Genomic DNA, 13,766 nt, shown 5'->3' with positions numbered 1-13,766 from the left:
TAATATGTACATTGTATGTACAACTGTACAGAAGTTATATACAGTTTTTATACAGTGATCTAACAGTGTAGTGTACAGTTCAGCAGTGTGATGGTGGATGGAAAAAAGCCGGCCCTGAACCTCCTGGTTCTGGTGCGTATGTTCCTGTATCTTCTTCTTGATGCAAGCAGGTAAAACAGTTTGTTTGGTATGTGAACAGTCCTTGATGATGTTGTGAGCTATGTGCAACATCTGCTGTGCTCAATGGCAAGCACCCTTTGCTGGGCTTTGCGTTTACATACAGTGGAGCCTCCATACCATACAGTGATGGAGTTGGTCAGAAGGTTATTTAATTAACTTTAATTTAAATCCACTTTGGCCATTCCCCTCTGACCTCTCTAAGGTGCAGAAATGCCTCTCAATCGATGGTTTTGTTTACCGCACCATTCTGTGTAAACTCTCCAGAAAGCTGGGTGTGAAATTCCCAGGAGATCAGCTGTTCCTAAAATACTCAAACCAGCCAATCTGGCACCAGCACCCATGCCAAGTCACTAAGATCACATTTCCCCCATGCTGACGTTGGGTGTTTAAGTAGCTCTTAAGATGAATCTGCATGATGTAATGCATTGTGCTGCTGCCGCTTAACAGGAGGACTACATTTCTTATTACCTTAATGTAATCATGCATTAAAGAGAATCTAGTGGGTGAGAAACATTTTATTTGTATAAGAATGCATGTACTCTGTAAAGCTACCCACAACCATCATATCACTTTGGAATAAAGATTTCTCATAAACAACATACCATACATTTATTATAAATCCTAGCCACAGAGATGCACAAAACAAGCCTACATATCCCACAATTCCCACATTTGCGACGTTCAAGTCTCCAGCTCAACTAATCCGGTTTCGATGCACTTGTGACGTCACGCGCTTTGCTTCCTTTTTTACGCGAGCGGGCGGTGCTGATGCAGAGCAGAGCTTGAGCGCGTGAGGAGCGAGTCTGGGACTGCTTTTCCTACAGCATCTGAGGTGGGTGTGTTATTCAGATCTCGTGTTGCTGTGGTGCTTTTTTGTATATCGTTTTGCTATTATTTAAGAAAGAACCTTGTTGACTGGATTACATTGCATGTGTTAAATGCAACAAATGTGAATCTGTATCAGAAATATGCGTTAGTAACAGACAATAGGCATGAACGCATCATCATTTATATTGGTTCAGTAATAAGAGCTGAGTCAGTAATTAGAATTAAATATTGAATTCAGTATGTAGCAATAAATTATTGTTTTTTGATGTCACAGGTTGATGATATAGCTTATTCCACAGGTATGAATCGTCAGTTCAAAAGTGGATTTCTGGAAGGATTTTATTTTGTGTGAAAATGAGATAAATGAATGATAATAGATTTGCATTAGTGGTTGGTGTGAGGTCAGTGAGTCTAAAGTGAACTAAACAAAGGCTGGGTTGCTCTGGCAAAGATTACAAATGTGGCACATAAGATGCATGCATTGTACATATGCATTACAAAATAATAATGCACACTGATTTGATAGTTTGATTATTTTCATTTTCGAGCTTTTTTCCTGTGATCTCTCCAGCCGATATATCATCAGTAGGTTACCCCATGCAAGTCAACGCCGTCTTTGTCTCTGCAGCCTTTCACTAAAGATACTGATTGTTGTGAAATTAGACGGCATCAAGGAGCTATTGATAGCAGGAAACGCTACAAAATCGAATATTTGAAATCAAATATTTGCCTATATCTTTTTTTTATTATGGACTTTGTAGTTTGCAATGCATTTCGTTTCGTACGCAACACCACCGACTGAGATTGGGTGTGACACCTCCGGCTGGACCACGTGACACATTATTTATCCGTCTACTGATTAGGAAGCTCATTAGTCATTACGTCGTGCATATGATGCGTTGAACATTTGTTGTTGCATTTGTAGAAATGACGTAAAAATAGTGTACAAATGAGACAGCTTGGTCACCCAGACTAATATATTGGGGTGTATCATCAATTTGCTGAAAAATAAATAATTAAAATATATTGAGAATATAATGTGCCACGCGGTGCTCATTCGGGATTTTTTGGATTGTGTAAAGGACCAATGTGATCTCGGTCATGGTGTATCATTTGGAAATGTGTGTGTGTGTGTGTGTGTGTGTGTGTGTGTGTGTGTGAAATGGACTGGAGGAAAACGCCGCCGTCGCCTTTGTTCCCAGACACAACCACAAAATCTCCTTTGTTTCCGTCCTTGAGCTGCCGCCCAGTTCACCTAACACCACTACACACACTCAAAGCCTTATAACCTGCAAAGAAATGTCACTGAATTCAATCATATATATTCATTTTAAACTAATATTGAATAAATTGCATGGCTCCCCTCAGTGCTGTTTGTATTTCTAAGCGCCTCAGGTGATAGGGGTATCTAGCTGTACTTCAGTGCTCATTTATCTCTTCCAGAACAACATTACAGTTTCACTTTCAAGCCCAAAACATACCAAATGATAATTCATTGTGTCCACGTGCACAATGTAGCAAACAACAAAAAAAAAAAAAGATGGGGTATGAACTAGAAACTGGGAAGGGATGTTGATCAGACACCACTCCCAAATCCCAAATCCCAGTGACTCTATAGCCAAGGGACAATAAGACACAATTTTACGTCATTCTCACACTCACACACGATTTTTGTCAACACTTTATTATAGATTACCAGCATATTAGGAGAAGAAAAATAGACAAAAGACAGCAAAAGATATACAGAGAGAGAGAGACAATAGAAAGACCACAATATAGTTCAGGTCTGAGGCGCTATTTCTGCATTTTTGCAATACCGCCTGACAACATCTGAAGCATTGCTGTAATAATAGAGTATTGAGGAGAACATGCTGCTTGGGTAGGCGATGCTGTCAGATCGCTGTTGTGTACAGGAGAACAAGGCTGTCAGAGAATATGTTGTTCATCTGTCATGGAAAGCCTGCTGGTTTTGGGTTATACCGTACAGAGAGAAAGAATTAGGGTTTCTGTCATCCAAGAGGAGCAGTATGATGCTGATAATATATTTTATTCGCATGTATTTTTTAGGTATCGGAAACCCTCAAGTCTAAAAGTGCAGCAATGGCGGCCTCTGGAGGTAATCTGGAGTACAGACATGCTCTCCTACACACAATATTTCATTTCATCGTAATGAAGTCACTGTTCATTTGACTCCATTGTCCTCAGTGCATAGTTACAATTATCCTTTTTTTTTAATCATTTACAGATATTCATGTTAAGGAGCTGGACAAGCGTGCTTCTGGACAAGCATTTGAGGTTATTCTGAGCCCCTCAGCACCAGAAGCCAAAGGAGATTTCCCTCTGTCCACCCCAAAAAAGAAGGAGGTGTCTTTGGATGAGATCCAAAAGAAACTCGATGCAGCAGAGGAAAGACGTAAAGTAATAACCTGATTGTAAATGCACAATTATTTATGCATAAATATAATATTGCAGGAAAAAACGTGATTTCATTCTTCATTCAATCTTCCTGAACTGTACAATTTCTATGACTCTAAAGGGCTTTTGGGTTATCCTGTGTGTCCCATTTATATCTTTAAATTACTAACTAGTTTGCACTATTGATTCCAATTATTTCAACAAAATTGTCTTCAGAATCATGAGGCAGAGGTCCTGAAGCATTTGGCTGAAAAGCGAGAGCATGAAAAGGAGGTTCTCCAGAAAGCAATGGAGGAAAACAACAACTTCAGCAAGATGGCAGAGGAGAAACTCAACCAGAAAATGGAAGCAAACAAAGAAAACCGTACAAAACAGATGGCAGCACTGAATGAGAAATTTAAGGAGAAGGTAATCCTTCATGGCTGAAATCTCTTATTTATAACGTACAAAGCTTGGAATTAATCCTATTAATCACTTACATTTTTTTCTTTTTTCTTTTAGGACAAGAAAATTGAAGAAGTCCGAAAGAACAAAGAAACAAAAGAAGGAGGCGAGGCTGATGAGAACTGAGGGCTTTCTTGTTCTTTTTTTGTGCTACCTGTTTTTAGGGATTTTTTTTTTTTTTTTTACTTATCCAAAGATTTATTTTTGCTCCATTAAATGGCCAGTATTATGTGTTTGTTTTTACACTTTTTAGCTAAAGGTTAGGAGAGAAGCAGGCACATAATTATCTTTTTATCTTCCCGTGCTAAGACCTACTTTATATCTCCATCATCTGTAGAGATGTCTACTTGCAGCTTTTGGCCTGTTAAATAAGCAGTCTTTTATCCTATCGGGAAGCATGCCTGTGTTACACATAGGTCTCCGGCTTTGTTTATTGAATTGTGCAAGTTGACCCGTACCTGTGTATGTTGAAACTGCAGTCCTTTGAGCTTAATAAAGTTGCACATTTGCTTGTTATGTTTTAGAGTTAAAACAGTTTTAGACATGCCTTTTCTGTAGATGTTCATTTATGAGCAAATAATAGCTGTCTGCTTGTCTGTGTATCTCTCTTTCCATCTGGTTAACAAGCACATTCTTGCATTTACCTTGGCATCGGTAAACTATTTAATATTGCTAGAGAAACACAGATTCATACTAACATCGCACTGCAAACAAAAATATGCGCATCGACAATATGACCTGCATTTGTTATTTATAAACACACCTTATATATATTGGATGTACATGATCTCTAAAGAGGGTAAACAAAAAAAAACCCACATGTAAACAATTCAGCAATGTCAGGCAGTGAAATCTAGTATGTTTTGTATGTTGTGCTGGCAGAGTAAGAAAACACGTGAACTGTCGCCAGAGGAACTGCACATCTAAAAGGCTGTCATTTTATTTTATTTTTTGCATGTTACAGTTTTATCAAATACTTCTCATCTGTTTTTCTGGTAAAGTACAATAACGAGAACATTCTCTAGTAAATACTCATTCTCCAGCCCATAGCTATAACTATAGCCCACTGTCAGACGAGTCACAAGATATGACCTGTATTTGATATTTACAAACTCACTTCTATACAGGATGTACTTTATCTCTAAAGAGAAAGAGAAAAAAAAAGCATTCACTTAAACAAACCAGTAATGTCGGGCAGTAAGGTCTAGTCTGTTTTGTATGTGCTGACACCTAGTGGTCAATTTAAAGGCACTTTTTCATTCTTGAAATTTGTTCCTAAGAAGTTGCTAGAGAGGACGTGACCTGCACCCGAAAAATCAACTGAAAAAGGATTCTTGATCTACTTATACCCATGCCAAGCAAATCTGAGCTCATGTGACTGTCTTGATTAAAATAAGTTTCCACAGTGTAAATGCACTTTGATTTTTTTTTTAATACCATGCAATGAGAATTTTTTACAATTGTGTGTTTTTTTTTTTAACAAACTACTCCAAAATCCAAATTCCAACACAACTATAATCTTCACCTTGAATCCCACGTTGTGACTACAAAATTATTATATAATATTGCATTTAATAAGGTTTTAGATGACCACTTAGGCGTTTTTCGTCTAAGTAGGACATTTTTTTCAACTTAGTAACGTAAAAAGACTTACTCCTTTTGCAATTCAATGTACTCCTTTCTAGCACTGTCCATTTTCAGCATGAAAAATTAAACATGATTTTGTCTGTGCTTGAAGTGGTGAAGTCTAAGTGATTATTATGTGGTGAAGCTTGTTACCTAACCAATGTTTCGTCCTTTCCAACGATTTCACTCATTTCCTCTTGTAAGATAAAGGCCTACTCTGGCCTCAGTAAAAGAGGCAAATTGCACAAGACTTTTGTGGTCATTCAAATTGAATAGACACATAAAGCGAGCTTTTAACCATAACCACAAAATCTGTCCACGTATGTCAAAAGCTTAAAGTTAATACTGCTTAATAAGCAATACCATTCCCATCATGAATAACACAGCTACAGTGGGATAGAAAGTGGAAAAATGCTTTAAGTACTGTATGATGAAGGAGCTCTATTCACACGAAGAGGCCTACAAAGCCACATTGTTAACAGCACCGCCTCTGTGGGGGTAAAGAGAGGACATTTACACACTGCTCTCAAACACATTAGAAACACCTGCTCAAATTCTAAGCCCACATCAAGCAAATGCTTATTAAATCTTTAGTATTATATTTTTCAAAAAGTTTAGAGAACTAGAGGGCTCATTCTGCATGTCACATACTGTATCTAACACGGCAATAATATGCTCTTGTATTACACTTTGACAAATAATATTGCCACACGTTGCTCATTCAAGGTACAGTAAATTAACACCAAGTATATATTATGGCTGACACGTTTGTAAAGGTTAAAAAATTTACGTCTTCCGCATTTTATTATCTTCATCTTATCTGCTTGCTGGGGTAGACGACGTTATTAGGAAGTGGGCGGGTCTTTTTCACCCACTTCATTGTAAGGCCGGAGGGCTGCGGTCTTTTAAAGCCTCTTTTCTATTGGTGGATTCACAGAGAAGAGCCCAACGTTAGTGGCAGCGCGCTGACCTGATTGGCTGAGCCGCGTGTCTATCATTTGCTCGGTGCGACTCGGCTGTCTGGTTGTGCAGGGCGCTGACAGGAGCCTCACCCGTAGGAAAATTTTTTTACAAATATTTCGCTTTTATCATGTTTACTATTGAGGGCTGCACAAGAGCATATAAAAGATCGTGCATAAATCCGGGTTCGCCGATTGGCTCTTGAAAAAGGTAAGTTGTCACTCATAATGGCGCGGGGTTTAGGCGGCGGTTAGGGGAAATTACACAATAATGATAATTCATATTTTCTATACTAAAGACGGAGCGCGTTTTTATGATGATGATGATGTTGATGATGATGATTGTTTCCCCGTGTAGTCTGATAGAACTGACAGTAAATGTCTGCTGAAAAACCAAAGAACTAAGTGAATGTTTAGCAGAGGAAGTGTCAGTCTAAAAGGCTGTCATTTCCCCTCCTTCATCTGTTTATCCAGTAAAGTACATTATCGAGAACATTCTCCAGTAATGCAGCCTTCAGCTCCAGCGTTCCTCCTCGAGAATGTGGAGAACAGTGGCCTGCTGTCAGATGCCATTCATGAAGACAGAGAGCTTTACTCATTGTGTTTGGAGATTTAGAACCTTACAGCTATTTCCCAGGGGCTGCTTTTGGCCCTTTAAAAGGCCAATTTCAACTCATGGAGACATTTCAGTAGCAGCTTGGATGTATCACAGGCGAGAGATTACATAATTCAGAGTCATTTATTAAAAATAATGGTCAAAAACCCATTTTCCAGCAGTCACTCAGACCTAGAATACACTTTAAAACTAAAAAGATATGTTTAATGTCTTCTGTTAGTGTATATTGTGCATCCACATGTTTGTCTTCCTTTCTTCTTGTGCCAGTGTATCATATTAAATATGAAAGTCATATACAGTATATATTTAATTGTTCTGCAAAAAAACCCCGTAAACAATTCAGATGTTATATATTCAGATGTTATATATATATGGAAATATCAGTATTAAATGATTCAGGTTAATTCATCTTGTTTAAACATTAGAAGTTTTTCAGACATTTTTTGCTGTTTAAGACAAAAAAAAAATCATCCAATATAAAAAAAAATATTTAGTTGTAAGTAGAAATTGGTCAGTGTTTAATACAAACAAGCAAAGACACAAGCTGACATTGTAGATCTGGCTGGATCACAAATTTCTGATTAAAATCTGAAGGTGTGATGGCTGTTGCAACACTCACCAGCAAACCATGAATCAAAGGGGTGGATTAGATGCATGTGGACATGTTGCTGATAATGGACAATGCAAACATGAAAGAAATATGTACGTGTACAGGAACTACTATCATTATCTCAAGTTCACTGATAAGTTGAGCAGAACATAGCCACTGGAGCATAATGTGACATGAAGAACATAGTCGGTTATACAATTTAGCTGGGGTTTTTGTTAGGATTATTTTATACAATGTAACAAACATTAATCTTCTTCTTTCGGCTTCTCCCATTAGGGGCGCCACAGCGGATCATCCCTCTCCATACCCTGTCCTCTACATCTGCCTCTTTCAAACCAACTACCTGCATGTCTTCCTTCACCACAAACATAAACCTATTCCTTGGCCTTCTTTTTTTCCGCCTTCCTGGCAGCTCCATCCTCAGCATTCTCCTACCAATATACCCCACGTCCCTCCTCTGCCCATATCCAAACCATCTAAATCTCATCTTTCTCAATTTGTCTCCATAACATCCTACATGCGCTGTCCCCCTAATAATCTTATTTCTAATCCTGTCCATCCTGTCACTCCCAATGAAAATCTCAACATCTTCAGCTCTGCTACCTTCAGCTCCACCTCCTGTCTTTTACTCAATGCCACTGTCTCTAAACCATACAACATCGCAGGTCTCACCACAGTCATATAAACTTTCCCTTTCACTCTTGCAGATACTCTTCCATCACAAATCACTCCTGTCACTTTTTCCACCCACTTTACCCTGCCTGCACTCTTTTCTAAACTTCTCTAACACACTCTCCATTACTTTGCACTGTTGACCCCAGGTACCTAAATTCATCCATCTTCACCACCTCTTCTCTCTGCAACCGCACCACTCCACTGTCCTCCCTCTCATTCACACACATGTACTCTGTCTTACTCCTACTGACTTTCATTCCACCTTCTTAACCTGCTCCCTACTCTCACCACAAATCACAATATCATCCGCAAAGATCATAGTCCATGAAGACTCATGTCTGACCTCGTCTGTCAATCTGTCTATCACCACTGCAAACAGGAAAGGGCTCAGAGCTGATTCTTGATGCAATCCAACCTTCACCTTGAACCAGTCTGTTGTTCCTACTGCACACTTCACTGCTGTCACACTGTCCTCATACATGTCCCACACCACCCTCACATACTTCTCTGCCACACCTAAATTCCTTACACAATACCACAACTCCTCTTTCAGCACCCTGTCATATGCTTTCTCTAGATCCACAAACATCCTTTCCAGCTCGGTCCCTCTGCCTCACCATTCGGTAAAAATCTTTTCTCCTTCCTTCGAGTCCAACTTCTCATACAGCTCCTCATATGCCTTATCCTTAGCTTTTGCTACATTCCTCTTCACTTGCTGCCGCATCTCCTTGTACTCCTGCCTACTTTCCTCATCTCTCTGTTGATCCCAAATCTGTTTTGCCAACTTCTTTCTCTGTTTGCTTTCATGCACTTCCTCATTCCACCACCCAGCTCTTTGTCTTCCTTACTGTTTTTAGATGTCACACCTAGTACCTTTCTAGCTGTCTCCCTTATCACTTCCGCAGTAGTTGCCCAATCCTCCAGCACCTATTCACCACAAAGCCCCTGTCTGACCTCTTCCCCAGATCCCATACTACAGTCTTCCTCCTTTAGTCTCCACTATCTTATTTTTCTTTCAGTTCTCACTCTCCTCCTCTTCTTCTTCAACTCCAAAACCATCCTACAGACCACCATCCAATGCTGTCTAGCTACACTGTCCCCTGCCAACACCTTACAGTTTCCAATCTTTTTCAGGTTGCATCTCCTGCATAGAACAGAGTCCACCTGTGTGCACCTTCCTCCACTCTTACATGTCACCCTATGATCATCCTTCTTCTTAAAATAAGTGTTCACCACTGCCATTTCCATCCATCATTGAAGTCTGCCCCAATCACTAGTCTCTCTTTCCTAGGTACACATACTACTTCATCTAACTCACTCCAGAATTGTTCCTTCTCCTCCACCTCACAATCCACTTGAGTAGCATAAGCACTGATGACATTTATTATCACCACTTCAACTTCCAGCTTCACATTCACCTTTCAGAAACTCTCTTCACCCCCACTACACTCTTACTGTACTCTTCCTTCAGAATCACCCCTACACCATTTCTCTTTCCATCCACACCATGATAGAACAGTTTAAACCCCCTTCAATGTTCCTGGCCCTATTTCCTTTCCACTTGGTCTCCTGAACACACAACATATCTATCTTTCTCCTCTCCATCATATCAGCTATCTCTCTCCCTTTACCAGTCATAGTACCAACATTTAAAATACTAACTATAACCTCCACTCTACCACACTTCTCGATTCCCTGCTGTCTTTGTAGACGTATTCCTCCTCTCCTTCTCCTCCTTCGAACAAACAGTAGCCCAATTTCCACTGGTACCCTGTTGGCTAACAATACCTGTGGCAGTTGTTGGTAACCGGGCCTCGACCGATCCGGTGTGAAATTCTGATTCGTGATCCGCATATTTGATTTGGATGCCCTTCCTAACGCAACCCTTTCCATTTATCTGGGCTTGGGACCGGCTCTAAGAGTGCACTGGTTTGTGCAACCCTAATGGCTGGGTTATAACAAACATTAATCTAAAATGAAAAAAAAAATTCAATAACTAGATATGTATTAAAAGTTACAAAGTTTATGTTGAGGATAAGCCGCTTATTTTAATCATATAAGATCTGATTTCAGAAAGACAGGTCAGGCTGGTCAAACAGTTTTACCAGTTAGTAAAAGAAAAGAATGCTACATCATAGGCGTCATTAATAACATCATTAATAATTTATTATTATTTTTTTTTTATCAATCCCTCTCCCTATACATTAAAACATAATGAATGAGGATCATGTCTGCCTATGCTGAAGCTTTATTGAGAAAAACCAGTTGCAAAATTGCAGTTTGTCAGTAGACCGCAATCTTTTGCATACAACAAATGGAAAATGAGGAACACCACAGGATGTTGGTAGCCACTTGTTATAGGCTCATTTACATAGTATATGATCCAGCAAATAGATTTAATCTGAAATACTGTTGATCTGTGATGGATTACAAGGAAGAAGGTATATGGTTAATATTTTATCATAATCCAAAACAAAACTAACAGTACAGTATATCTAAATGTCCTCATTGGATTAAGAACTCTATTGTTAATAAGTGCTATTCAAATAAAATTATGTAAATTGAAAAATTTACAAATAGGACATGAATGATGACTCATAATTTGTTGCTTTATACACTACAGATACCAGAGTGTTCAGCTTTATTCACCTTCATCATGGCGACCGTAGTGATGGAGCAGATTGGCCGCTTGTTTATAAACGTGCAGCAACTGCGTCAGATTCCCCAGCTGCTGGAGTCTGCCTTTCCCACACTGCCATGCACTGTGAGCATCTGCGATGTGCCCCAAGTCTTCAGAGAGTCGCACATCCTCACAGGCTACCGCCCACCTGACCACAGCTGGCGCTATTACTTCCTCTCGCTCTTCCAGCGGCATAACGAGACGCTAAATGTGTGGACGCACTTGCTAGCCTCGCTTATCATCTTGGCCAAGTTCCGGGAAGTGTCCGAGACGGTGGACTTCCTGCGTGACCCTCACACACAGCCGCTCTTCATCGGTCTCCTGACTGCGTTCACCTATCTGGCTTGCAGCACTATCGCCCACCTGCTCTCTGCCAAGTCTGAGCTCTCCAGTTACACGTTCTACTTCCTGGACTACGTAGGTGTCGCTGTGTACCAGTACGGCAGTGCCCTGGTGCATTTCTACTACGCGGTGGACGAAACCTGGCATGCTCACATTCGAGGCTTCTTTTTGCCCACTGCAGCTTTTATGGCATGGCTCTCATGCGCTGGTTGCTGCTATGGCAAGTATGCCAGTCGACGCCTGCCCAGGTTTGGCCACAAATTCTGTCAGATGATGCCCTCAACCCTGGCCTACTGCTTAGATATCAGCCCGGTGGTGCATCGCATTTACACGTGTTATAGTTCACAACAGGGTTGCACAGACCCAGCTGTAACTTTCCACATTTATCAGATCATTTTCTTTCTGGTCAGTGCCTTCTTTTTCTCTTACCCTCATCCAGAGTGCTGGTTCCCTGGGCGCTGCGACTTTATCGGCCAGGGCCACCAGATCTTTCACGTTTTTCTCGTGTTGTGCACACTGATGCAGATCGAGGCCGTGCGCATGGACTTCACAGAGCGAAGGCACTTGTACGAGCGCATGCATGGTGATTTGGCTCACGACGCTGCAGCTCTCTTCGTCTTCACGACGTGCTGCAGTGCCCTCACCGCGTTCTATGTGCGGAAGAGAGTGAAAGTCTACCTTGAGGAAAAACAAGAATAACTTAAAAGCAGATGTGAAGAGACTCTGGATGGCAAGAACTGAGCAGGAGACTTTGTTGGCACTGATATACTAATTACATTGAAAGTTATGGACCTGTTGTCATTTAATGACATTTTTGGTGGCAAGGTGAATTTGTATGTTGGACTATTTTTAATCAGTAATGTACTGTTCACAACATTTATAGTTTAAAACACACAGGAAGACAGGAATCTGAAGAAAACATTAGTGAAATCTACTCTAAAGGCTTTTGAAAGTCCAGTCACATGAATGTGTGTTGTTTTGTGGGTGCAAAGACACAGTGGGCCACATTGCAAAAACATCAATGGACTAAAATTCTGACCTCATTCTAACCTTCATAGTACCTCAGATGGCGTACTATGCATATTTAATTTTAAGTAACGTTTTCAAATTGTGAAAGAGTATTAGTGTAGTATTAATACCCTGATAATGGACTAAAACCAACCTTTTTTTTTTTTCTTCAAGTGGTTGCATTATAAAGCCAGCAGGGGGTGCTGTCGTCTATGTTTGACTAAAAATCAGCCCTGATTGAGAACAACACTGAACACAAATGTTGTTACAAAAGGGTTCTTATTGCTGTCTGATGTAGTTCAGTGATGCGAGGTACCTAATAGTCAAGTCAGCACTTATTGTCATATGTACAAGTGCGGTACACGAAAATGATCTGTTTTGCTAGGAAGACTGGGCCATATCCAAGACTCAGTCACTGATTGACACTTCTGCAGCATGCAGTGTTAATGGGCTGCACAGGAGCTAGCAGTGGGAGCTTGTCAGTGCTGGGATTTAAAAGCAGTTCCTTCTAATCAGTTTGCCAAAACCCTTACAACTGAGCCATGACCAGCTCCCTAATTTTGTGTTTAATTTCCTGCATAAATGAACAAACTTGCAGAACATCTGCCTGCTATATTTACTAATGAACATAGATCACATTAAATATGATTCCCAAAATATAAATGATCAGTGAATCAAAAAACAAATACCACTGTACCCTTGTCCATTCAAGGCAATATAGAAAATGAATGATTGAACATTGAGAACACAGTGCCACATGAGCACTCATCATGCTCCCATGTCAATGAATTTCACCTTTATCTCATGTGTTTTACATCTGACCACCCACCCCGTCTGTGTGAAAGGAAAAAGCGGTTGCTTCCATGGCTTTTGGTCCCATGGTCCCGATTCACACCTTTAGTGTATAGTATGTGGAACATATTGCATAGTACGCCATTTGAGACACAGATACAGTCTCACAAAAAGCCAATCAACTTTTGCACTCCATCCATATTCTCTTTTAAAACATTCTCAGTATGACACTCCTGATCACGTTCATACAGCATCAGGTAGCAGCATGAAAAATGAGATCTGAAATGAGTTTATCTCAAAAGGGCTCATTTTTATTGGTGCTTTAAAGGGCATTTAGGGCATGACTGATAGAAGGGACCTTTTATATAATCTTTTACATCCTTAGATATATATATATATATATATATATATATATATATATATATATATATATATATATATATATATATATATATATATATATATATATATATATATATATATATATATATATATATATATATATATATATATATATATATAAGCTACAGAACAGCATGAAACTTGCCCTTTAAACCTGAAATTGTTCCATAAATGGTGTCGTGTGTGCCT

General features: G+C 39.7%; 2 protein-coding genes across 2 annotated transcripts; both read left to right on the top strand.

The window, feature by feature from the left end:
- The first annotated feature begins 924 nt into the window (after positions 1–924).
- Positions 925–5,604, top strand: stmn1b (stathmin 1b). The gene is made up of 5 exons (XM_046848416.1): positions 925–1,012; positions 3,076–3,124; positions 3,254–3,426; positions 3,640–3,831; positions 3,925–5,604. The coding sequence occupies exons 2-5, from the start codon at positions 3,109–3,111 to the stop codon at positions 3,991–3,993; spliced, it is 450 nt and encodes a 149-aa protein (XP_046704372.1). The 5' UTR covers positions 925–1,012; positions 3,076–3,108; the 3' UTR covers positions 3,994–5,604.
- An 869-nt stretch (positions 5,605–6,473) lies between these two features.
- paqr7b (progestin and adipoQ receptor family member VII, b) lies at positions 6,474–13,556 on the top strand. Its single transcript, XM_046848622.1, has 2 exons — positions 6,474–6,663; positions 10,977–13,556. Exon 2 carries the CDS (start codon positions 11,010–11,012, stop codon positions 12,072–12,074), a length of 1,065 nt encoding a protein of 354 aa, XP_046704578.1. The 5' UTR covers positions 6,474–6,663; positions 10,977–11,009; the 3' UTR covers positions 12,075–13,556.
- Positions 13,557–13,766: the final 210 nt, after the last annotated feature.

Source organism: Silurus meridionalis, chromosome 4, assembly GCF_014805685.1.
Source record: "Silurus meridionalis isolate SWU-2019-XX chromosome 4, ASM1480568v1, whole genome shotgun sequence".
In the NCBI taxonomy this organism is placed as follows: domain Eukaryota; kingdom Metazoa; phylum Chordata; class Actinopteri; order Siluriformes; family Siluridae; genus Silurus; species Silurus meridionalis.
The sequence above is the reverse complement of the archived record's forward strand: the minus strand, read 5'-3'. Positions and strand labels throughout refer to the sequence as shown.

Excerpts from the sequence above, each read along its gene's own strand:
- stmn1b (XM_046848416.1), top strand. Across the intron at positions 3,427-3,639 it reads CAGCAGAGGAAAGACGTAAA|AATCATGAGGCAGAGGTCCT; the intron begins GTAATAACCTGA and ends AATTGTCTTCAG. Across the intron at positions 3,832-3,924 it reads ATGAGAAATTTAAGGAGAAG|GACAAGAAAATTGAAGAAGT; the intron begins GTAATCCTTCAT and ends TTTTTCTTTTAG.
- paqr7b (XM_046848622.1), top strand. The coding sequence starts at position 11,010 with ATGGCGACCGTAGTGATGGAGCAGATTGGCCGCTTGTTTATAAACGTG.